Source organism: Protopterus annectens, chromosome 4.part0 (assembly GCF_019279795.1).
Source record: "Protopterus annectens isolate FY-2018-M chromosome 4.part0, PAN1.0, whole genome shotgun sequence".
NCBI classification, from domain to species: Eukaryota; Metazoa; Chordata; order Ceratodontiformes; family Protopteridae; genus Protopterus; species Protopterus annectens.
This window is the reverse complement of record NC_056733.1, coordinates 80,934,313-80,962,199: the sequence shown is the minus strand read 5'-3', so window position 1 is coordinate 80,962,199 and position 27,887 is coordinate 80,934,313. Positions and strand designations below refer to the sequence as shown.

At 32.0% G+C, this 27,887-nt stretch overlaps 1 protein-coding gene across 1 annotated transcript in view; it reads right to left on the bottom strand.

The window, feature by feature from the left end:
• LOC122799203 (tripartite motif-containing protein 16-like) overlaps positions 1-27,887 on the bottom strand; it is a 325,832-nt gene that overhangs the window by 134,761 nt on the left and 163,184 nt on the right. Inside the window, exon 3 of the mRNA XM_044068119.1 lies at positions 18,695-18,925. Coding sequence (XP_043924054.1) covers positions 18,695-18,925 — 231 coding nt within the window. The remainder of the gene's footprint in view (positions 1-18,694; positions 18,926-27,887) is intronic.

Below are 27,887 nucleotides of genomic sequence, written 5' to 3'. Positions count from 1 at the left end.
TTAATCGACCCCAGTCCTTTTTTCCATAACCACAATCTAATCTTTTTTAATATTAATGAGACTATGGAATTTTCATTAAACATAAATTCATTAATTATTTTGTTCCATAATACCCATACTACATAAAACTTTTTGTCTAAGTCTACTTATTTTCATAATATCATGTTCAATCACATCCATATTTATATCCTCATTCTTTTTGAATTTTTCAAAAAAAATTCTATACATAAGTTGTTCCACAGTTGTTATAACTCTCACATTTTAGAAAAACATGATCTGTTGTTTCTTCTTCCCCAAAATAAAAAACATATTCTTTCACTTTTCTTTTTGTAAGGCATATTTGCATTTACAGGTAATTTTTTTATTCATAATCTCCATAAAAAATCTTGACATTCAACATTACATCTACACCATTTCTTTCTTTCTTTCTTTCTTTAATATCTTTAATATTTTCTTCTGGAAAAAAATTTCCATGGCTTAATACAATATTTCCTCATAATATTTTTATACCATATTTTTCTTCTTCCTCTTCATCAATTTTTATTTTTCACATTCTTATCTTTTGTTGATAGTTCTCTAGTTCTTCATTAAAACATTATTTTGTTCTTTTGTCATTTCTTATTTCTCAGAATTCCTTATACTTATATCTAAACATATTTGCTACTAATTTCTCCTTTTTTTTAATTTAACCATTTCAATACCTTATACAAATTTAAAGATGCAGCATAAACTACTAGATTTAGCATACCTAACCCTCCTTCATTTTTCATGTATAACATACCCATTTTAAGAGGATTTAATATTGATCCCCATTAAATGGAGCAGAATATTTGTAATAAAAGTTTTGCATACATTCTAGGAATCATTGAAGTGCTGAAAAATATGCTATCTTACCTATTAATACTGAATTAATCAAATTCATTTTTTTTCTTATATGCTAATCTGTATGTTTTCCACAATATACAAATATCTTTTATTTCCTTTATTATTTTATCCCATTCCTTCTTATTGTCTTATCAAAATGTATCCATAGAACAGATATTTCTTTCATAGAAATTGTATACCTGCTATTTTTATTATATCACCCATTCTTTTACCTTTTTCTTTACTAAGAGTCATACCCATTTCCTTTAAACTTTCAACTAAATAGATAACTTCTCTTGTTCATTCTCTATTTTTAGTTGTTATAATAATATCATTTGCATATGTCAACTTCTGTTTGAATTATAAAATTTCAAATTGAACTAATTTAAACTGAACCAAAGAAGGCACAAGCACCAGTGTCAGGACTGTCAGAAGTATATTGATTGAAATAAACATAGAACATGTATTCCTTTGCCAGCAACATGCTCTGGACCAGTTTATTAAACACACAAAATACGAACCCAGAATGGGTACAGGTTAAGTGTTTTCATCTGTTGTTTAAAGTATTACTGACTTCTTCAGGACCAATTACCCATTACAACTCAGTGCGGCATATATATATATATATATAAATTAATAAATATAGCTCAATCAAGATAATTAATTGCATACACAATACTAGTATAGCCATATGAAATAACTAACATGCATTTTTAAAATAATTTAAAAGTAGCATACATAAGCAATTGCATACAAATAGCCACATATAAGATATATTTATTTAAAAAAAAAAAAAAATATATATATATATATATATATATATATATATACATATGTGTGTGTGTGTGTGTCTGTGTGTGTGTGTGTGTGTGTGTGTGTGTGTGTGTGTGTGTGTGTGTGTGTGTGTGTGTGTGTGTGTTGTGTGCGTGTCTGTGTGTTGTGTGTGTGTCTGTGTGCATGTATATATGCATAAAATGAATAAAATTAATAAAAACACATATTACATATATTGCTAGATATTTGACCAGCAATAAATTTGATTCATACTTAAGTTTATGTTTGAAATAGTGATGAGTAAATGAATAGTTTAAAAAGATTAATTAAAAATAAAAATAAATAATTATATCAATTAATTATAACATCATAGTTTTGAGTTTTAAAGCATTCATAATAGATATATAATCATTTAATCCTGGAGGGTCTTGAGAATTTAAATGTAATTGCCATTCTTACCTTTCTTGATTTTAGAATAATGGCCCATGGGCCACCTCTTGGATTTTTAGAAACTCTGTCTAAGACTGTAAACATAAATTTTACATGGTCCTTGCATTGTGTTGCATGCTGATAAAGGATATTGTTTGTGTTCTTTTTATGTATAGCATATTCATGTTTATAAATAATTTTATTCAAAGCCTTCTTGGTTTTCCCTATATAGTATGCTTTGCATGGATCACACTATAATCAACCCCATTGGTTTCACAATTACAGCCATTAGCAAGTGTTATTTTTCCCCTAGTTATAGTCAGGGTGATCTCTTGGGTTTTTAATATTAAATGGCCTTGCTTATACCATCCACATTTTCTCATCCTTTTAATTGCCTTCGAGCTAGGCAAGGTATGATTTTTGAAATTTTTTTTAAATTCATACCTTTTTAACATATAATTGTAGGTTTGTCCCCTAACAACTGCCCTATAACTTTGTCAGTTTTGAATAGAGTCTAATATTTAAAAATAATATTTTTAATTTTGTTGTTAACTGTATGATACCTAAGGACCCAACTTATGGAATTCTGGGTGTGAACTAGAAAAATGCAGATAAGAGTTTGAAAATGTGGGCTTTCTGTAAATAGTAGTCTGTAATTTCCCATTGTTATAATATAAGGACACATCTAGGTAATTATCAGAAGCTTCTGATATAGTATGGGTGAATTTTAAATAGGAGGTAGTCAAATTAATGTACTTTAAAAATTCCTCCAATTTACTCCTAGTATCAGTCCATAATATGAAGATATCATTCAGATAATGATTGCAGTGGGACTAGCTACTTTTAAATAGTACATTTTGCTCCCAGGCCCATATAACTATGTTGGCATTAATTGGGGCGGGTCTACTTCACGTTGTCGTAAGCTGACAATATCGAGTCTGATATTGTCGGCACGACAATATCAAAAGTGAAGAACATTGTGCAAGTAAACAGAAATCTCCATAAGGGGAGATTTCCATTTTACTCAATGTAGTGCGGTCTTGGAGTTGGTATATTTAAGTAGGGGGGGTGTGGTGGGCACAGCCCCCCATGTGGAGGGTGCAGGGGGGCTTGCCCCCTGTCTATGGCATTTTGTTTTTTTTTACGTTATTCGATGTTTTACTTAATCGATCAATAAAGTTTGACCTTTATTGATTTGATTAAGTAAAATTTTAATAATGTGATATAGACGCATTGGGGCACATACTGCACCCTTGGCTACACCCTGAATCTGTTTCTAGTATTTTCCATCAAATACTACAAAGTTATTTTCCAAGACTAATACTATAAAAGTGATCAATATGATATATTCTGATGCTGATATTGAATCACAACATTGTAAAGCATCTGAAAAGCGGTCCAAACCTTGCACTAGTTGGATAAATCCAAAAAGGTTTACCACATCTATACAGACAAAGAATCATGTGTTTGCACATCAGAAGGCAATTGCCTCAAAAAGTCACATAAGTCATTTAAGATGTACTTAAACTCATTAGTAAATGTTTTTAACTTTTTATACCTATAGAGACAGCAAGAGGATATGTTTTTGATTTACTTGCTGTTAGAATGGGTCTCATGAGGGGTTATAAATATCCTTATTCACCTTCAGGATGCCAAATATGGATGGTATCCCGGGCTGCACATTACATAAAAAGTCATAAATAGTACCAAGAAAAAAAAAACAAGAATTATGGAATATAGTAGGACAACATCCTGGTTTTGTATATTACAAAATGAAAAGTTTCAAAAAGCTAAGTATAAGGTTCATAACACGTAATGAAGTTAAAACATTTCCAGATTTGCAAACTAATAAACACTTGTGGTTCATGAGAGCCGACAAGAGAGGGGGATTGCTTATTATGAGTGAAAGGCAATATAAATAAAAACTGTTGGACATGCTAAACAATACAAATGAATAGCCAGAATTTACTTTGAATAACACATACAAGAGTTATAGTTGTATCAGAATTTGTTTAGATGAACTTTTAATGAATGGCTACATAACATATGATCATATATTGTATTTGCTGGAGCTTTTCTACTCGGGTCTCCACTGAAAATGGGACAATAACCCAGTTGGACTAACCCAGTTAACAAATGTCAATAAATAAATAAATAAAATAACTTAAAGTTTGTTTGAATTTATGAATATTGAACATCCCAGTATAGGTATCCTATTTGGGATACCAAAATTACATAAAGATTTTACAAATCCACCATTTTGCCCTATTGTATCTGCCCCCAATAACATTTGTGACAGAATTACAATGTATTTGGATAGTTTATTTAATACAGCTGTGCAAAATTTAAAATATCATTTAAGAGATTCATGGGATTTTTTAGTTAAGTTAAGAGAGTTTAACTCTTGTTATGATTATCAACATGAAAACATAAATTTTACAGTAGTAGATGTTAATTCTCTCTTTACTTGCATACAACATTTGGAAGGAATTGAAACATTGAATTAATATTTAACAAAATATACCACCTTTCCAAGTGATAAAGTCTACATTTGTTGTACCTTAATGGAAATAGTATTACAACATAACTATTTTATTTTTAATAAGAACTACTACAAACAAATATAAGGGGTAACAATGGGGGAAAGTGTAGCTCCATCTTCTGCTAATTTAATACTAGGATGGTGGGAAGAAGAAGTATTACCAAAAAGTAGTATAACTAAAAATATTGTGTTATAGAAATGTTTTGTAGATTATTTATGCTTTCTAGTGGATTTAAAAGAAAAGGATTTGGACAAATGTATAGAAGTTCTAAATAAGACATCAGATTATTTAAAATTTAAAGTGAGTGATTTTGGAAGACAGATACATTATTTGCATGTAGATTTTGATTGGAATGTTAGAAATAAAGAAATTAATAGTAAGATCTATAGAAAAGAAACATTTTTCAACAATTATCCACATTACAAAAGTGGACACCCAAATTTTAACTAAAACATACCAAGAGGGCAAATAATATGTGCATCCAGAATGACGACAAGGGATAGTGATTTTTTACAAGAAGTAAAAACTGTAATAGATATATTTAAAGATAGAGGATATAGAGATGAGACAGCATTAGAAATTTATGAAAAAAAGACAGACATTATAAGAGCCAATATTGAAAGGTAGTTATGTTGTGGAAATTAACCAAAATAAAAAGATCATGAGAATAGAAGTTCTATTTTTAAAATAGATATGACCGTAGATTCTAAGGCTATTGAAAATATCATTGAGAACAACTGGAAAGTGTTACAGGGAAACCAAGAATTATGGAATACAATAGGACAACATCCTGGTTTGTATATTACAAAACAAAATGTTTCAAAAATATGCTAGAAACTTCTGACACTATAATAAAATTTCTCCAGAAAAAGAAACCAGTATGTATAGGTGTAGTTCATGCAAAGTTTGTAGATATGTTTATGTTACAAACATATATACTTAGAAAATATAAATTACAACATTTATTTGAAAAAAAGGTACAATTGCAAAACAATAGGTTTAATATATATTACTACATGTTCAGGTTGTGCCAGTTGTTATGTTGGCATGACCACACACAGTTTGAAAAAGTGCATAAAAGAACATTTATATTGTATTAAGGTTAAGGGCTTAAAAATGCCTTATACAAACGTTCAGTGAGTTGTTAAAACTATAAAAAGTTTTCATTTATAGTTATAGAATGATGTTTAGTTGATTTAAAGGGAGGGAGCCTAAAAAACAATAGAGGCAAAATGGCAAATGAAATTAAGTGCTTATAAGGCCCCCAGTTTAAATGAAAATGTGGGTCTATATCACATTGTCGTACTGTTAAAAGTTCGAATGTCATATGGTCGACACCATATGATCAAACTTTAGAACATTTCATTGGAGATCTCCATACAGTGCAAAATGGGAAGATTTCCCTTTTCTGCACTGTAATGCAATCTCGGAGTTAAAAAGAGGGGGTGTGGGGGTGCAGGGGTGCTTGCACCCCTCCTTAAACCATTCAAGTAGGTTTTTTCTTTGCTTTATTTTTTTTATTACATTTTCGAACTTTTAAAACTTTGATCATATGGTGCCGACCATATGACGTTCGAAATGTAAATATAAAATGTTTTTTTAAGAAACAAAAGGTTAAAAGTCCAGAACCAATGATTATACAAGGCGTTCTTTTAATGTTATTGTGTTTTACTAATTTTTACTATGTTATTGTTCAATGTAGGAAAGCAAATATAAGATTTATATAGTTGTGTCATGTTAATTTAAATATTTTTTTTTTATAATTGATGTCAATTAGATAATGAATTAATGGTTTACTATGGTATATAAAAAGTGTTGCAGTGATTTGAATGGTATTCTGAAGAAGTCAGTAGACAAAAGCATAATAAATGATTTTGACACTATTTTTGAGTGTTTGTCATTATATCAGTGTTCTCCAGTGGCCGCGTTGGTGGTTGTTTTGGGGTTCATTGAAAAGTTTTTATCCACCTTTGCTGTTTTATTTTTTGACATAAATTACTAACTATCATCCCCTGTTCCAGCTATGGCCATGGCCTCTCGTATTGTCGCATCCCTTCTTTGATATCTGATGGCAGATGCTTGTTCTTGTTGCAATATCATCTCTTCATCCAGATAAGATGCAGTTCAAAAATCCTCCTGTTCCAAGTGATTGCAAACAAGGTATTATCCATTAGATGTGTAATTAGTGTCCCTACTTGGATCTTGATTAACTTCAGCCGATTTAGTGGCCAATAAAGGGGACTCAGATGTCATAGATTTGGGTGCTGGGTAAGCATTCATATCCTTTTCAAATTTCTTAATTTTATGAGCTTTTAAAGGAAATACTTGTTGGTCAGCCAAACTAAAAGACTTACAAAAGTCCATATACTGATAAAAAAATGGAAGTTGGACTTTATACTAGTATCTAAACACTTGATCTTTTGTACAAGTGTTTTCATTTTTTTTACTACTTTCCCTTATTAATATTTTCAATAAATCTAAACCAGGGCAGTTGTTATGGGCAAGCCTACAATTATATGTAAAAAAGATATGAATTTACAAAACATTGTTGACAATCATACCTTATCTAGTTTGAAGGCCATTAAAGGGATGAGAAAATGTGGATGGTGTAAGCAATGCAACTTAATATTAGAAGCCCAAAAGATCGCCTTGAATATACCTAGGGGAAGACTAACACCAGAGGCTGCTGTTCCTTTAAACTTCAGCTTTCTGACATTTCCAGTTCCATTGAGAAGGCAGTGATCTCTAGACAACAGATGTTTGCAGAGCAGAAGGAGAAGGAAGAGGCATCCATTAGTGAAACAAGAAGAGGAGACAACCCAAGGGATGAAGCAATGGTACCTGCAATGGTATTAGTACATACCATTTCTTCTATTGATTTGACATTGGTACAGTTGGGTTTATTGAACAGAGGTCTATCATTTATACCAGCGGTAGGATCAGAGTTTAGTGATGCTGCGTTGAACCGACGCCTTTTTGCCAGGGGCATTAGGTTGAAGTCTTTGTTTCAGAATAAAATCCATTGTTTTATTGATCGCACACGATACTAAAAAATGTAAAACACATCCAGAATGCATTAACCGTATCACCACATTTTCGTCACAGTTAATGCATTCTGGATGTGTTTTACATTTTTTAATATCATGTGCGATCAATAAAACAGTGGATTTTATTCTGGTGAACCTTCCAGTGTCTTATTTTTGGTTATCAGTTTACTTTTGGCACTTTTTTCCACTTTCTTTGCTTATATGAAGTCTTTGTTTCCTCAAGAACAGAGTGTGGGTAATACATTTAAGAAACCCACTGCTTTCAATCCACTGTTCCAGCTGCTTATAGATGCCTTTCTTAAGGTGTGTGACACTGATTTACAACATAATTTACAATGTGAAAATAGGCAAGCAAGTTTTTTTAAATTTGATTAAGGAAGAGCGGCTGGCATTGAATGATTTGCAATCTAATGAGAATATACAGATATGGCCTAGTGGCAAGGGTGGAGCTACAGTTGTAATGGACACAAGATTTTATTTAGATAGTATATACAGACATCTATCAGACTCTGATACCTACCATAGAATTACATTGTCAGATGTTAAATGTTTGATTAAGAGTGTATATGGTGGACTCTCTGATTTGTTAATGACTGGCTTATTGACTTATGAGTTATACATGTATTTTAATATTGATGAACCAGTGTTCCTGGTGATGCATGGTCTCCCAAAAATACACAAGCATTGTACTGAACCACCACTGAGCTCTATAGTTACAGGGCAAGTTTAGATGATTGAACCACTTTTTAGGGGGCTATATGAGTGTGTCTACACTATGAATAATTTTTCTAATTTAATTTTGGTGACAATGTATACATGTACACTATTCACAGTAATTCAGAATTTATATGGTGTACATGCAGTGAGATGTTTTTTAACTGATAACAGCAGTTACACTTGCAATCAGATAACTTTGATATGTGCTCTTCTTAGCGTGATATTGCAATAAATGTTTTTATTTTTAATGAGGAGTATTTCTGCAAAAGTGCCAATAGCTACACCAATATGGTGATAAGCTTTTTGGGAAGCCTAGAATGTATTGGCCAATGATGTGGATAAAGCAAATATCATGTATTACAGAAGATTTGTTGATGATATGTTTGTTTTGTGGCAAGGGACACATGACCAATTGAATAAGTTGTTGATAAATTGAATAGGAGCATCAATTTTTAAGGTTTACTGTTAAACAATCACTTCATTGTATTGATTTTCTTGATGTACAGATCTTTAAGAATACCCATGGCAGCTTTGATATGAAAGTGTATAGGAAAGTTTGCTGGAAAAACAACAAATTACATTGCACAAGTTTGCATCCAGGATTTGTGTACCATAATGCATTGAAAGGTCAACTTTTGAGAGCTTCAAGGTTACATCTTAGTACAATAGAATTGGATAATGTATTTTAGTCCTTATGTAATGAATTTAGAGAACAGTGTTATAGGCAGAATGAAATTAGAGAGTTGGCCCAATAGTTGAAATAGTTGAGATGTACTGATAGTAGACTGTATTTTTTGCATGGAGAATGACAGAGTAGTAAAAAGTACAGACCCCTAGTATGGTTAGGATTAACCTTACATAGTCTAATAATGTGAATCCAGTATGCAAAGTTAACAAAAGGAATTGGCCTATATTGCTAGCAGATGAGGGGATAAAGAATTTGGTAGGTGAGAAACCTGCATTTAGTTTAAAGAATGGACCATCTCTGAAACAAAGGTTATGTCATGGTAAAACTAATAAGAAAAGACAAAGAGTATTAAGTTACAGGGTAGGGAGCTTTCCTTGTCATAACTTTAAGGCTTGCAGCTGTATTTCAAGTAAGAAAAACAAACTTCCAGAACTAGTAAAACAAAAAAGGCGAACCAGGAACAACTGCAGACCACCGATGTATTTATTTATTTAACCAAAATTGTACTAAGCGCTTTCACCCACACACATCAGGGCATCTTCAGAGTACTGACAATCCTTGTGTTGAACCTCTTTTTAAATCCTTATGTAAATTAGATAATTGAACAATTAAACAATTAAACAAATTATTACCTACGCAGCTAAAAATTCTTAAAGGTACAATCAGCAAAAATGAACATAAACAGCCAGGACTTGTGCAAACTTGTTAATTTGTAAATGTAATAAAACCTTCTTGTCAAAAACTATGTATATGTAATACCGATAAATAAAAGTAAAAATACATATATAAATATCTAGACAATAGTATAAATCTAAATAATTATTAAATATAAACAATTGTTATACAATCCAGCATAAAATCATTCATTAAAAAATTTCCTAACATTAAAATTCATATTGTTATACAAAATATTTAAAACATTAAATTATCAGATGTTAACCTAATACATACAAGATCAAATAAATTGAGACTTGTACTTTAGTATACTTGATATAGAAATATGTTCGTTAATACCAGGGCTAGAACTTGCATTTAGCCGTAATTGCCATAAACATTCTTTAGCATCAAGTAAGGTGTTGTCATCACCACCTTTGTTATTATTGTAGCATACAATTCTGTCAATAACAAAGAATAAAAATCTCTTAAAATTCTGGCATCTTAGACTATGCATATAAAGAGAACTAGTATTTTTCTGTTTTTTAATGTCTCTAACATGTTCCACTATCCTTTCTCAAAGTTTCCTTATCATTTTGCCAACATAAAAGGCTGGGCATGATGAACATATAGCTAGGTACACCACCATTTTTGTGTTGCAATTACAATGACCTGGGCATCTAATTGTTTTGCCAAAATTTTGTACCGCAACATATGGTCCATCATTAATAAATTTACAAGTATGGCATGCCCCACATTTGCTCATTGAAGATGTGTTGAACATATTCTTATTATTAACTGCCTCAAAATGTTCTTTAAGATTCATCCCCCTACTATAAGTGACCTTGGGCCCAGTCCCTAAATTGTCAATAAGGTCACCGTTGTTCTGGAAAATACTTATCCAGGTCTCATGTACTATATTAACTATCCTGGGTGATGTATCATTAAATGGTATAATAAAGGTGTCATTTCTAGTAGTGTTATTAGTCCTAGATATACTGTTGTCAAAACCGTACTTTAATATAGGTTTGTATATTTGATGTCTTTTGCTGCTTATATAGATTTGCATTGTAAGGGAACTTTAAAACATCTGCCTCATATATTAAAAGATTCCTGGCATTGTCTAGAAAAAGTTAGAGAACATTTTGTTGATATTGAAGATGATATGACAATGGTAACTATTGATGTTGTCAACCTATTCACAGTGATTCCTCATGACTTAGGTCTTGAAATGTTTGAGACAAGTTTGCTGAAATTTAGTGAGTCTAATAAGGCTAAATGCAAATTGTTACGTGAACTGATGGCTATTGTACTTGAAAACAATTTTATGTTTATTAATGGTGAATATTATAAACAAAGTACAGGTGTGGCCATGGGGGCTAGATGCCCCATTTATGCCAATTTGGTGTTAGCGTTATGGGAAACACAAAGTGTTTTTACTTCTAGTTTCTGGCCTAACATTGCCCTTTACTTAAGGTATCTGGATGACATTCTTATTTTTTGGAAGGGCAACAGAGAAATGCTTATTGAGTTTGAAAATTTTCTAAAAACGACATCTAGTTTTTTGAATTTCACTTTTAAGATATTTGACAACAATTGTGAGTATTTAGATATTTTATTCTATAAAAACATGGGCAAGTTAGAATCAAGTATTTTTAGGAAAAAAACTAATTCCAATTCTTTTTTACATTTTAATAGTTGCCATCCCTATTACCAGAAAAAGAATTTAGTAAAGGGACAGATGGTCAGATTTTCTAGAATTATTAGTGAAGACATTCATTTTTACAATGAGATTAAAATATTATCAGATATGTTTCTGGATAGATGTTATCCATTAGAATTAATTGTTAAAGTTAGTGAAGAGATTTATATTAAAAGACATCAAATATACAAACCTACATTAAAGTACGGTTTTGACAACAGTATATCTAGGACTAATAACACTACTATAAATGACACCTTTATTATACGATTTAATGATACATCACCCAGGATAGTTAATATAGTACATGAGACCTGGATAAGTATTCTCCAGAACAACGGTGACCTTATTGATAATTTAGGGACTGGGCCCAAGGTCACTTATAGTAGGGGGATGAATCTTAAAGAACATTTTGAGGCAGTTAATAATAAGAATATGTTCAACACATCTTCGATGAGCAAATGTGGGGCATGCCATACTTGTAAATTTATTAATGATGGACCATATGTTGCGGTACAAAATTTTGGCAAAACAATTAGATGCCCAGGTCATTGTAATTGCAACACAAAAATGGTGGTGTACCTAGCTATATGTTCATCATGCCCAGCCTTTTATGTTGGCAAAACAATAAGGAAACTTTGAGAAAGGATAGTGGAACATGTTAGAGACATTAAAAAACAGAAAAATACTAGTTCTCTTTATATGCATAGTCTAAGATGCCAGAATTTTAAGAGATTTTTATTCTTTGTTATTGACAGAATTGTATACTACAATAATAACAAAGGTGGTGATGACAGCACCTTACTTGAGGCTAAAGAATGTTTATGGCAATTACGGCTAAATGCAAGTTCTAACCCTGGTATTAACGAACATATTTCTATATCAAGTATACTAAAGTACAATTTATTTGATCTTGTATGTATTAGGTTAACATCTGATAATTTAATGTTTTAAATATTTTGTATAACAATATGAATTTTAATGTTAGGAAATTTTTTAATTAATGATTTTATGCTGGATTGTATAACAATTGTTTATATTTAATAATTATTTAGATTTATACTATTATCTAGATATTTATATATGTATTTTTACTTTTATTTATCGGTATTACATATACATAGTTTTTGACAAGAAGGTTTTATTACATTTACAAATTAACAAGTTTGCACAAGTCCTGGCTGTTTATGTTCATTTTTGCTGATTGTACCTTTAAGAATTTTTAGCTGCGTAGGTAATAATTTGTTTAATTGTTTAATTGTTCAATTATCTAATTTACATAAGGATTTAAAAAGAGGTTCAACACAAGGATTGTCAATACTCTGAAGATGCCCTGATGTGTGTGGGTGAAAGCGCTTAGTACAATTTTGGTTAAATAAATAAATAAATTGGTGGTCTGCAGTTGTTCCTGGTTCGCCTTTTTTGTTGTATTTCAAGTAAGAACTTTTTTATTCACCCTACTATAAAAATAAAGTATGATATGAATTTTTATGCAGATTGTAGGAGTAGGGACCTTGTCTATTTAGCAATTTGTAGGTGCTGTCCCACCTTCTATGTTAGAAAGATCAATCATAGGCTCAAAGAAAGGATTACAGAGCATTTAGGGGATAAAATAAGAGATGTAAGTACTCATGTACTGAATAGACATATGAAGAAAAATACAGGGCATGATTTTGAGGTCATGGTACTGCAGCTTACTAGTAAAAGTGTCAGAGGTGGAAATCTTAGTGTTAGAAGAGAGAATGAAGAGTTAAGGTGGATTATTACCTTATAGGCAGTTAAAGGCTTTGGCCTTAATGACAGTGTTCCCTTGAAACCTTTTTTAAAAGCTCACAAATTGTGTCACTAGCATGTATCGTTTGTCATGGTATTTACTGTGTTAATTAATTAATTAATTGTTTATCGGGTAATAAGTTTCTAATGATTTGTACATGGATTTAAGTTGATGTTTTTTGTAAGTTTTTATGGTCTGAAGAAGTGCATAGGCACAAATAGCTTACCAGTCAATAAAAAAGTTATTTCATCTCTGGTGGTCACTTCTCTCCTTTTTTTTTTTTTTACTGCTTTACTGTGCAGATTGACATTTGACTACAATGGGTATTTTACTTGGAAGAATATTACTTGCTAATGGCTGTAATTATGAAACCAATGGGGTTGCTTATATTGCCCTAGGTGATCCATGTAAAGCATACTCTACAGGAAAAACAGAGAAGGCTGTGAATAAAAGAATTTATGAACATGAATATGCTATACACAAAAAGAACACAAACAATGCCTTTTATAAGCATACAACACAACGCAAGTACCACATAAAATTTAGGTTTGCAGTCTTAGGGTTTTTAAAAATGCAAGAGGTGGCCCATGTGATATTATTCTAGAATTAAGAGAGCTAAAATATCAGCCTATATTCTCAAGACCCTCCAGGCTGAAATGATTATGTATCTATTATCAGTTTTAAAACTCAAAGTCATGATGTTATAATTGTTGATATAATTATTTATTTTTATTTTTAATTCATCTTTTTAAACTATTCATTTACTCATCTATATTTCAAACATAAATTTAAGCATGAACAAAATTTATTGCTGGTCAAACATCTAGCAATATATGTAATATGTGTTTTTATTTTTTTATGCATTATATATATATATATATATATATATATATATATATATATATATATATATACTTATTTAGTTTAAATAAATAACTTAAATATATCTTATATGTGGCTATTTATATGCAACTTGCTTATGTATGCTACTTTTAAATAATTTTAAAACAGTGTATACATTATTTCATATGGCTACTACTATTGTGTATGCAATTGACTAATTAAATTATCTTAACTGATCTATAGTCATTAATATATATATATATATATATATATGCTTCACAAAGTTGTAATGAGTAATGGTTCTGAAGAAGTCTGTAATACTTTAAACAACAGATGAAAGCACTTAACCTGTACCCATTCTGGGTTCATATTTTGTGTGTTTAATAAACTGATCCAGAGTGGGTTTCTGGCAAAGGTCTACATTTCCTACATTTATTTTGACCTGTATACTTTTGACAGTTCTTACACTGGTGCTTGTGAGTACTTTGGTTAAATTATAAAATTTGCATTCTCCACTTTCTGATTAACCTCTCTAACTATTGTATTCATTACTGAAACAAAAAAAAAATACTACTTATAGGACATTCTTGTCTTATACCGTTATTCATACCTATTGTTTTATTTCGCTAACTATTGACTGAGACTCTTACTTTATTATTCTTATAGGCTGTTATACATACTTGCTTGATTTTATTATTAACATTGTACATTATTATTTCCCACTGTATATCATGATGTATTGAATCAAATACTTTGTTAATATCACCTACCATAAGATTTATATTTTCTTTCATTCTACTTATATCTATTATTTCTCCCAACATCATTAATAACTCTTAATATCCTTTTCCTTTTATACTGTATACACTTTCCTCCATTAAATACTGCATCTTATTCTCAAATATTTCTTGTATTACTTTCATAAATATATTATAGTCTGTATTATTTAAAGCTGTTGGTCTTCAATCTTTTATATTTTCTTTTCTTCCCTTTCTCCATATACATTTTAATATCCCACTATACAATTTCTTATACTTTAATCTTTCATTAAACCATTCATTAAATACACATAATAAGTCATTTTTCTGCCACCTTTCTAGATTTTTATATATTTAAAACCCAATACCATCTAGACTGGATGCTGATTCTACATTTAACTGTTTACTTACTTTTTTCTAGTTGATATAGTGCAATCTCTTTTTCAAATTCTCTGTTAATTTGTTCAGATTTTTTTCTATGCTTACCATGTCCTTACATTATATCTCTTTTTACTACATATTTCTTCCACATACCTTACAATAATTTCCATAATTTGTTGCCAACTTTTCCTTATATTACCACTTTGTCTTTCATTTTTTCATTTCAGTACTATCCTCCTTCACTATCTTACTTAGATAAGGTAAAACATCTTTTCTTCCTTGTAAGAATATCTTAGATTATTCAATAATTCTTTAATTTTTGCCATATTTCTTATCAATTTATTTTTCCATAATATTCACTATTATTTTCTAAATTACCCAACATCTATATATTTTAGCATATTCCTGCTTTTCTTTTTTTCTTTGTTCTGCCAAAGTAAATGACTATCTTTATATTTTATTTTAAATGTACTCCACCATTCCGACCAAATATAAAATTATTTCATAGTAATATGCTATTTCCATAATTGATTGATATCTTTCTTTCCTTTTTCATTCCCTTCCTTTTCAGTTATTCTTTTTATACTATTTCCTATCTTTATATTTCCAACTGTATTGCCAAATGATCTGAGAAACCTGTTATAGTTTCTTCTTCCATTATACATATTCCTTCTGATACTAAAAAGTAATTACTTTCAGATTTTAAAGTACCCCTCCTGTAAGTCCATGTTTTTTATTTCCATATAACCAATTTTCCATGTCATTACTTCCATCATCTATTTTACATCCTTTCCTCTTTTCTTTCTGTTCCCCTTAAATCACAGTTGAAATCTCCTGTAATTATAATATTGATATTTACTACACAATCCAATATTTTCTGAAATAAATTCTCCCTTCCTTTACTAATCACATAAGCATATATAGCAATAATTCTATAAACCTTTACTTGCCATCTTATATCTGTAATTGTTAACCTTCCCATTTTAATTAATATAACATCCACAATTTTCACAACACTTCTGCATAGAACTGCTATTCCTGAACACTGCTCATTCCCTATGCTCCATATAATTTCTCCATCCCATAGTTTATGTGTTTATAATCTTTCTTCATATGTCAGATATCTCATATCCTCAAGAATAATAATATCAACATTGCATTGGCTACACCATTCTAAAATCATTATCCTTCTTGTAATAATTTTCATACTATTAACATTTACTTAAATTATTAATTTCCTTAAATTATTCCTTTCCCTGTTTCTTAGTTTAGGAGATACCATCCTATTCTTACACTAGTTTCTTATTAAAAATTATTTGTTATCCCTTTCTTCTTTTACTTTGTATTAATATCTTTAAATTTTCTTTTTCTATATTTTCTTCTAAATTTTCATCAATTTTATCTCATCTTCAGTCCTGTTTTGTTCTTTATCGTTACTCCTATTCATAGTACTTAACTCATTCTCTTTTTTTTTACAATCCATCCATAAATGTCCCTTTTTACATTGATAACATTAAAGTTCACATTTTTTTTGCTCCATCTTCTGTTTTACCACATAGATAACATTTCTTTTTAACACAATTATTGACTAAATGTCCTTTTTCACAGCAATAACATGTCTTGGTTGTCCCCAGTATTTTACAACATCCCTGTCACCATCAACATTTATAATACTTGGAATATGTACAGTTTTGTTTCCAATTCTGTTTTCAAAATCACATTGCAGTCCCATGCCCCAGTCCATAAACCCCTGTTATCATAAACTTTTGAAATTTCTGTTATTTCTTTACGCATATTTATAGATGTTCTTTTAAAGTCTCTCTTTCCACTTCAGTTCAAAACTCTATATTAATTTTCTTTTTAGTTTCCCCAAAAGATGCTTTTACTAAATATTCATTCCAAGGATTATTATTTTGTCTTTTCTCATATTCACACAAAAATCTCTCCATAGTTTGTACAGTCTCAAAAAATGTCACAAAATGTCTCTTTGTTAATTAAAATAAATGCGCTTACCTGTTGTATTTTGCACCCAAAGGCAAAATTACATTTCCCATACCTCATATATCTGTTCAACTCCTGTCCTTTTTTTGCTTTGTATTCTTACAAATTTTCTTTTACACTGTCCTCTTTTCTTTTTCCTCTTGTTTCATCTGCTACTGTCTCTGCATACGTTTTCTTTGCTTTACTGCTGCCTTCTTCTGACATCTCTTCTACATCCACTTCAGTTATTTTCTCCATAACGCCCCCCTACAATACCTCATTCTCATTGATTAATCAGTTCTTGCAGTAAATCATCCACCAACTTTCCTAATGGGGGGGGGGGTTGTAACTATAATTCCCTCTCCAACTGTCTCTTCAGTTTGATCATACAACTTTTTCTGAAATGCTTCTTTTGAATCCTCTATATTTATAGTATTTACTTTTTTGGAGCTGGTATTTGCCTCTGCTCCCTTCAGTTGATATTTCATCTTGCGCACCATCTTCCCAGCCACCTCCCCACACTAGGATGGGACATGTGCATGTACTCATATAAACTAACACCACGAGTGTTGATCATAAGAAGTGGAAGTTCCCTGATGCTCTGGCCAAACTTACTCCAGTAGTAGAAATACAACCTCTCATCCCATAAAAAGAGTGAACTAGCCTATTGGGGATAACCCTGTCAAAAAGGATAAATAAAACTATCACTGAAGAATGGAAGCACAGTAGCTTATTTGTAAAATATACAGAAAACACAATAAATTACAGGGACAACAGACATCTGTAGGTACCCAAGATAAATGCAGAGGTGCTACAGTGTTCTCTGCACAACAACAAAGCTGCATCATCTGAAATGATCAGGCAGATCTCTAAGCTAGCAGGGTTGTGTGTTGTGTGCTGCTGTGTCTTGTCCTTGTACAGCACGCAACATAATGATACTGGAATGTACACTGCCACCAATGTACCTATTTACTTATGTGAAAAATGTTTAAAAAAAACATTTAAAGCGAAACATTATATTCCAGCTATTGACATTAACTGTAAAAGGTACTTGTTTTACTTTATGGTGTGATAGTAAACTGTCTTCAAAATAAGCCTGGTTTATTGGGCTTTGAGTGTAGGTGATTGAATATCTGGATATATCTATTTCTTTTCATGGGACAAGCACATTATGTTTATTATAGCAGGTTACAATGCAAGCTGTATATATTGCAGATGACATGTATGGAAGAAAGGCTAGTGAATAAAGTAGATATGCTGCAGTCAAGTGGGAAAATGTAGTTTATGCTGTGTTGTGGTATGGTTCTGGGGCTATTACATGAGAAATATTAGAATGTATGGAAACACCATCCCAACTCAAGCCTTTTGTCTCAGTACAATCATTAGAAACACCATCATCAAGAAGTGAACATAGTGGACACCAATGTTGCAGTTCAACACGAACTAGTAAAAGGGAAGAATGAAAACAAGGTTAACAAACAAAACAAAAAAGAAAAACACTAAAACAACTGCATCCAACTGGCCGGAATTAAAACCATACCTGTATAAAGTGGGCATCGCTATGACTCTTGAACCGTCTGATCTGGTCTTTGTTTTTCTTGAGTTCAGTGCACTTCTGCTCCAGGTGGGTTCTGATGCTGTTAGCCTGGTTCACAGATGTGCGCTGTTCATTCTCCAAGAATTCCAGAGTTTCTTTGTGGGCCTCCTTCACAGCTGCCATTAGCTTGTTGAATTCATCCTCTGTTTTATCTTTAATGTCTGCCATGGAACTCTGAAAGGAAAAGGCACAAAAACACCACACTCATGTTGGTTATCAGCCCACACCTCCTTCATTGTTGCATATGTTTCAGACAAGCATGGCAGGCAATAACATGACAGCATCTATCTTTCCACCAGAAACGCACATGAGAACATGATAGTCTTTCTTTGGTAAATTTCAAACTCTTAAACCATCTCACTAGCCTTAAATGAGTAGACTAATGTATTGCATGCCTTGAGTCTCCTTTAATTAAATCTATTTAATTTAATAAATTTAATCTGCAACTGATTTTGATTTCATCCAGCCTAAGTCACATACATGAGTTAATACCTAATTTTGAAAAGCAGTGAGAGAAGGATGCAGTGTTCATTGCAGTTATATAGGATTTAAGGGACAACCGGTTCATATCCAGTTTCTGCCTCTTCATTCTTAATGTATTAATGTAAGTAAAAAAAAAAACACTACTTCAACAGCAGTTACAGATATGGAGTATATCAGTCCCAAAGTGAAAACTTTCCCAGCACTTCTTATGACACTGATGACAGTGTTCTGAAACTTCTGGAAAATGTAGGGTTATAAATTTAAGTAGATTAACAGGCACAGTGGTGCATCGGTAGCATTGTCGCCTCATAGCAAGAGGTTCTCTGGTTCAATTCTTGGCTGGGGTACCTTCTGTATGGAGTCTGCATGTCCTCCCTGCATTCATGTGGGTTTCCTCCAGGTACTCCGGTTTCCTCCCACTTTACAAAGACATGCATCTGGAGTATTTCTCCCCAGGCCTACACTGAAAATTGGCTTCTTTCCAAGTTGGACTTTCCCAGTAAACAAATGTTAAATAAATAAACAAACAGATCTTGGATAATAAAATCAAATGATTGGGATTTGCCACAGGGGGTGGTAATGAGACTATATTTATTCAGTCAGCATGTACACATGATATCATAACACCAAAGAAGATTATGCATATGAAATACACAGAGCTTGGAACTGTAATATGCACTGTCAATGGTGAAACAACTAGCACATTGGCCTTTGGTGCAGAAGATTGTAGGTTCTATTCCCACACCAGGTAGCTCGATTATTGACACTGCAGTGCAGCATAAGAGGGTGATGCACTCCTGAAAGTGTCTTCCTTTGGATGAAACATTAAATCAAGATCCCATATGCTTGTGTTGATGGAAGCTCAGGTAGATGTAAAAGATCTCATGGTTATTTTGCTTTTTGAAGGTTTTGAAGTGGTAGCATTAAACCCACTGGCAAATGTGGAGAAGGAAAGCTGAAAAATCGGAGAAATCTCAAATCAGCTTACCTGTCTCATTATACTTTTTAAGGGCCTCTTTATCAGATTGTCCAAATATTAACTATCTGTCCATGGGAGAATTCAAAATTTCAGCTTTGACATTTTCTGGAAGGTTTTGAGCATGCAGCCAAGCAAACAATTGCAGTGGCAGCCTAAGCACATTTCAGAAAATGAGTAGACACTTGAGACACAAATGTTATTGGGTTGCACAAAGAAGTTTTTTTTCCTCAGAAGAGGAAACAAATATAATATTTTTCATATCTCAAAAGAGACAAGCATACACTTTAAAAAAGAAGCTTGACAGCTGCGAATTTTAAAAATAAGTGATGCAGAAGAATACACTTTTCCCCAAAATCTATCAAAAGCTTTTCCAGTACTATTGTTTGTTGGAGATGTTCTTTGGTATGATCAGCTGATTGGGAACATTTTATTTATGATTGTATAAAAATTAACAAGTACTGGACAGAGACTGGTAAATTTTGTCAAGCTTTATTTTCAGACTCATTCATTTTAGATAAAACCCTAATTCTCTTGAATGTAATTGTCATGAATAACATGAAGAGATCCAATCTCTACCACCTTTTGAAAATTTTAGCAGTGGCAAGAAAATGTTTAACTAGAAAATGGAAATCATCTCTTCCACATACCATTGAAGACTACCTATTATTACTGGAAGAATCAGCTTCTACAGAAATAAAAGTTGAATAATTAAGAATTTTCCCTAGGAAATGGTCTGACAATCCTTGGACCAACGTTTTTGGGTTAACTGAAACTCTTAAATTATCATATTCTCTATAATTCTGACTGAATGTTTTTCTTAAATGTTTTGAATTGTTTATTGGTAAATGGAAGTTTCATTATTTCTTTCCTGATGGATAATTTTCATTTTAGGCCAAATGTAAATAATGTATATAGTTATCTATCAAAAATTTACATTAGAATGATTGTAATATTTTCATGTGTTTAAATTCAATAAAAATATTGGAAAAGCTTTTCCATCCTTGTGAAAAGTGGAAGGATTGGTAAAGGATTCTTTATATAAAGTTTTGATTGAATGTATAAATGATATAGGAATATTAAAACAGGTCATAGTTTGAAAAAGGAAGTCCCAACTCACTCTATCAAATGCTTTTGATGCATCAAGAATCAATGCATATAGTGGGTTATTATAATTTTCCGTAAGGTGTATAATGGATTCCATAGTCAGAGTGTTGTCCCATGCATGTCTATGAGATGTAAAACCTGATTGGTATGGAGAGGTTATTGATGTTAAAACTTTCTTTAGTCTATTAGCCAGAATAGAAGATAAAATTTTAATGTCTAAATTGATTAATGAAATGGGTCTGTAATTATTGGGGTCAGTTTTGTCTTTATTATTCTTTAAAATTAGTATAGTTTTTGAGGTGTTCCAGTGGAGATCAGCTATGTCATTTATTGTAATGTAATTATAAACCTTGAACAAGAAGGGAGCAATTACTGACTTAAAGGATTTAAAAAATTCCGCTGTGAATCCGTCTGGGCCCGGGGATTTACCAAGTTTGAGTCTGTCAATGGAATCCGAGATCTCAAGGAGACTTAGAGGAGCTGACGAAATGTTTTGTTGTTTTTCATTCAACATAGGGAACATTATAGAACTTAGAAAACTATTTATATGACAATTAACAATAGGTTTAGGGTTTTTGGAATATAAATCAGTATACAATAGTGTAAAAAGTTGCAAAATTTCCTTGTCAGTGTTATATACTTGATTTTTGTATTGTATAGGCGATATTTTAGGCCTATCAAAGTTTTTTTAATTATTCTTGCTAAAGTTTTGGAAGGTGCTTGAGCCCATTCAGAGTAAGTGGCTAATAATCTTTGCTCCAGTATTGAGTGGTTATTTTGATGTAATAACAGAAGTTCTTTTTGAGATTGTATAATTTGCTTATAATATGAAGGGTCCGAATTTAATCTATATTGAGTTTCAAGAGATTGAATCTTTAGTTTTAGGAATCTTTCTTTATTATTGAATTGTTTTTTAAGGTATGAAGCTTTACCAATGAACATTCCCCTCAACCTAGCCTTGCAAGCAGCCCACTGTATATCATAGGGAATATCCGTTGAGTCTAGGTTATTTTCCATTTCCTGAATTATTTCGATACATGTTTTACCAATATCTTTATTAGAGACCAAATTATTATTCAAGGTCCAACTATTTTGCTTGAATATATGTCTAGAATTAAAGTCCATATTTAGCTTTAGTAAGATTCTAGAGTGATCAGAAAGAAATCTGGGCTCAATACTAAAGTCTAGTAACAATTGTGATAGAAAAGTAGATATAAGAAAGAAATCTAACCTTGACCATGAATGATAACATTTTGAGTAATATGTATATATATCTTTTTTATTTGAGTATTTAGTAAGTTGTAGAGGGTCTATAAGATTATAGTGTAATATTAGGTCTTCTAGCGCAAGGGATGCTTGTTGATTATAAGAAGAGGAACAACTAGTGCGGTCTATAACTGGGTTAATTACAGCATTCCAGTCTCCACCTACTATAACATAGCGATCTTTATAAGACGCGAGAATATTATATATCTGTAGAATAAAAAAATGTTGATGGCTACAAGGACCATAAATATTTAGCACCAAAAGTGGTTTACCTAAATGTTGTAAGGTGGAAGTAAAGTAGCACCATCTGCCCTCATTGTCATGTTTTTCTTCGACAATAATCCCCTGAAATTTTTGTTTAATTATGATAGCCACCCCTCTGGCATTAGAAGTGTCACCAGAAGCTATTATTTTTTTGATCCACTTTTTACTTTTTTCTTTGTACCAGTCATCCCTAGAAAAATGTGTTTCTTGCAGAAAACATATATTAGCATGTGATTTATACATTAAATGGAATAGTAAAGATTTCTTAGCTTTGTTCTTAATCCCTCTTACATTCCAGGAATCAATTATTAATAAATTGTTCATATGGTTATCAAAGGTCTATTAAAAGAAATGCAGGAGAATAAATTGTTTGTGTATGAAAAAAATTAAAAAAAAAAAAAGGAGAAGAAAAAAAAAAAACAAGACTTAGTCCCAGTACAACAATTATTATGTATAAAGGTATGATTCAAAATAAAATTAATTTTAGTCTCAAAATCTTCCCACTTCCCTACCCCAGTGCCTATCCACCTAAACTTATCTAAAGAAGGAAGACATAGATAGCTATATGTATGATGTGTATACTTGGTCACCAAAAAATCCCATGTAACAAAAGAAAATTTGGGTAAAGTCCTGAGAAGGACTATAATAAAGTTAACAAAACTAAACATATTTACACAATAATCTAACAACAAGATGCCCGACATACTTAACCCCATTCACATGTGTATTCACAAGCTCCTATAAAGTTAATTAAAATTATGTCAAATAAAGAAAATATTGTTAATCTAACACTATAATATATATTTACATTAATAGGTGCGTGTGAAACATAAATATCATAGTAGAATTTTAATACAGCTAGAGCAAAGTAAACATGTAAGTGAATGTATTAACATAAGAATATATCTCAAACCCTATAATTTGAAAGTATCTAGAATAAGAAGTGTTTATTTATTTATTTAAGATATAATATTTTTGAATCAATAAACCATATAATCAATATAACTCTGACTAATAATGTAATTATTGACTAAACTAGATCGTAGAACACAAGTGGATATAATTTCTTTTAATAGTGGGATCACCATCACATCTAGTATCAATCATCCATCTAGTATGCAGTTTCAAGTCTCCCATCTACATTACATACAGTAAAAAAATAAGTAAAATATTGTTTAATAACTTATCATAGATATGGTTTCACTCTGAGTTAGGTAATATGTATAATGTGCTTAATCATCAAGACGAGACTAATGCCCTGTTTAAACATTCCTTAGTTTGTCACAATTTTAAAAAGTTTCTATTTTCAGTAGTTGAAATTTGTAAATCAGATTTGAGGGGGGGTGATTTTAGAAACTATTTAGAGCAAAGAGAAACATTGTGGCAAATAAGGTTAAAATCTGATAAATTTACAGGCTTAAACGATGCTATTAACATTAAATGTTTTTAAGAAACCGTAGATTATGCATTGACAAAACCACTGAACTGAAGTTGTTTAATTGATGTTTGTCTTTTTAAGTAGCAATGTATTTTTTAATTGGGTAATTGTTAGTCAGAGATGCTATTTATTGTGGTTTTTAGAATTCAAAGTGTTATTCTGATGAAGTCTTTCGACGAAAGCGGTTATTAAACAGTAGTACGCTATTTTTGTTTCCAGCTGTATTTTTCTCATTCCTCGACCAAGGTTACTTTTTGGTTCGTTTGTTCTGTGGTTTATTATCTGATTAATATGTATAATGTAATGTATGCCAAGGGCTCAAGGAATCCCCTAACACATATGTTAAGCACTACCCAATCTAGTAATATCTTATGATGTTTCATGTTTCTGTATAAGAAATGACATTTTAATCATAAATAAAATAATGAAAAGCATAGCCTAACCCACATCCCTTAGTTAAATAATTTACCAACCTAAGCCCACTATGAAGGGATGTTAACATTATATTTAACCTTGAACCCATTTAGCTATGCACGAAGCTATAATATATGAAACTACAATTATTCTAAAGGCTTGATGTGCTTAGTGTATTTAGGGAACATATCAGTAGGTAAAAAACCTATAACATAAGACTAAACAAAGTCTTTCCTGAGAAACAGTCTCAAAGGCAGCGAAGCCTCAGCGCATACGTAGAAATCCACACGAACATGAAACAAGCCTCTCAAAGTGCGTAAATCATCAGATTCAACCTACACGGGGAAAAACACACTTACGTGAAGAAACAACAACAGGACAGCTAGAACAGTGTCTCCGACGATGGGAATCCACACTCCACATAAAGCAAGGCCTCAATAAGCCAGGAAGCCACACTCTAAGCGATCAGAAGTGTGTAAAGGGCTCGACACATCCAAGTCAGCGATCGCTTCCAAGCCAGACAAGCACAGCAACAGGATACTGATTCCAAACAGCATACCATTGCCATGATGAATGAATCTCTATTTTCCCCACACCACGACACCAATGCAGATCCATAGATGAAGGGAAACCCTCTCCATCATATTTCGGACACAAATTAAGAAGTTTCAGCAAGGTTAGTAGCATAATATCAGTACTGAAGTCTGGATATTGCAGCTTCCATTTTGATAAGTGACAATTTAATATTGAAAGCCATGGTTTCTTAAATATTTAGGCTCTGATGGTTCTCAAATACTGTGTAAGCAGTACATATAAATATTACAGACACTAGAATATATGACTAGTCCAGTTATTTTCAAGCATATGACTTTCTTACAATACGTCTGGACTAAATTCTCTTTTTGTAAAAAGTCTGTCATATAGCCATTGTGATTAAAGAATACATATTAATATATGTTGATTTACATATCTAACAGTAAATGTACTTACAACAGTTAGATGAGTTACTTTTGTGCAGCTGTATCAGGAAGGATCTTAAATAATTTTAGGAAGTTGTCTTTTGCTTCTTGTGGATTTGTAATTATATGTCTCCTGTCATTGTAGTTTAAAGATAGAGTGTTTGGGTAACTCATGCAGAACTTGATTTCCCTTTTTATCAGGTCTGCACAATATGGTGAAAGCTTTTGTCTATTCAGTTTTATTTGAGGAGGTAAATCCTGTGAAAAGGTCAGCTTATGTGAATTCCAGATAAGATGTGTTTTACTTTTGGCTAATACCAGAATACTTTGGGTATCTTGAAAGTTTAGTAACCTTGTGTAAATAATCCGAGGTGGAGCAGAATCTTGACAGGCACGCAAGGCTCTGTGTGCTCTTTCTACAATTATGGATTTTGAAGTTGTCTCACGGTTAAGTAGTGCCTCAAATATTTGTTTAGTCACAGATAGTAAGTGTTCATTTTCATAAGATTCCAGTAAACCTCTAATTATTATATTATTTCTATGACTTCTTGCCTCTAAGTCCAGTAATTTGGCTTGTACTTCTGTAATAATAGTATCTTTGGATTTTAGATCTCGATCCATGGTATCTGCTCTCATTTCCAAAACTAAATATTTGTTTTCAAGAATGTCCATTCTTTCATTTATCTGTTTTAAGGTTTTACCAAAATCAGTGAATTGAACAGAAAAGTTCTCCGGTTCGATCCTCGGCTGGGGTGCCTTCTGTGCGGAGTCTGCATGTCCTCTCTGTGGTTGCGTGGGTTTCCTCTGGGTGCTCCGGTTTCCTCCCACATCCCAAAGACATGCTGCAGGTGGATTGGACACTCTAAATTGGCCCTAGGTGTGCGTGTGAGTGTGCCTTCTGTGGAAGGTTGGGCGCCGGGCTGGCAACTCGACACCGTAAAACTCCACTGCCATTCAATGTGCGGACAGGTGATCCGCTGTGGCGACCCCTAACCGGGATAAAGCCGAAAGAAGAAGAAGAAGTGAATTGAACAGAAAAACTCTGTATGGCACTCTGAATGGGTTGTAATGCCATCTTTAAGTCTTCCAAATGAAAGTTAGAGTCACTTTTATCTTTGGCACTTACTTTAATGTTCTCAGTAGTTTGTTTAGTGGTTCTTAATCTTTTTGAGCCAGTGTCCTTCTCTGGAGAAAGCATAGAAGAAAATTTGGCCTTGGTTGTCTGCGTATCCATGGTGTCAGAGTTGCCAGCCATGCCCAGGATAGAGGTGTGAAAACAGGATGCTTGACACAGGGTAGAGCTTCTGGAGTGCACGTGGCAGGAGACAGTTGAAGGCCAAAATTTGTCTGAGGTAAATTATTAAAAAAAGTTAAACTTTTTTGAAAATAAATAAGCTCAGAATGAAGGAATTTTGTCACAGATACTTTCTATAAAAAAAAAACTGTGGAGAAATTGCGCTTGAAAGTTGTTTAAAAAAGCCAGTAATGTCCAAGCTGTGAGGAGCTCAGTGAATAGGGAGCAGTCTAGCCGGCGACCATCTTGGAATCCTTTACCAGACTGTATATTAATGGATCTACATCACTCCCTATAAAGATTACCAATGGTACAAGACAGGGCTGTCCTTTATCTCCTTTTCTTTTTAATTTGTATTTAGAACCATTACTTTTATACATAACACAAAATACATTCCATAGGATTCCTAGGGTTTTGAACACTAATTTACCTTTCTCAGCTTTTGCCGATGATCTAGTAATATACTTTCAAACACCTATCACAGACCTAAACAAACTTGTCAACTCTATTGAGAAATTTTCACTTGCGTCGGATTATCACATTAATTCCCAAAAGACTCGTATTCTTCCTTTAAATTATTTGGCACATAAACCATACCTATTTCCTGGATCTTCTTTTAATATTACTTATGGAGTTAAATATTTGGGTATTCATGTGGATCAAAATAGCCTATCTACATTCCAAAATAACTTGAATAAAATATGGACATCAATAATGCTTGATATGCGTAGATGGGAACTACTTAACTTATCACTTTTATCCAAAGCTGCAGTGATTAAAATGAATATTCTCCCTAAATTTCTCTATCAGTTCAATTCCTCAGATCAAATCATTCCTAAATCTTTCTTTAATAGAGTTAATAAAGAACTAGCTAAATTTTTGTGGTTTCCTAAAACTGTTAGGATCTCTTATTTTAAATTATCTACTTCAAAAGA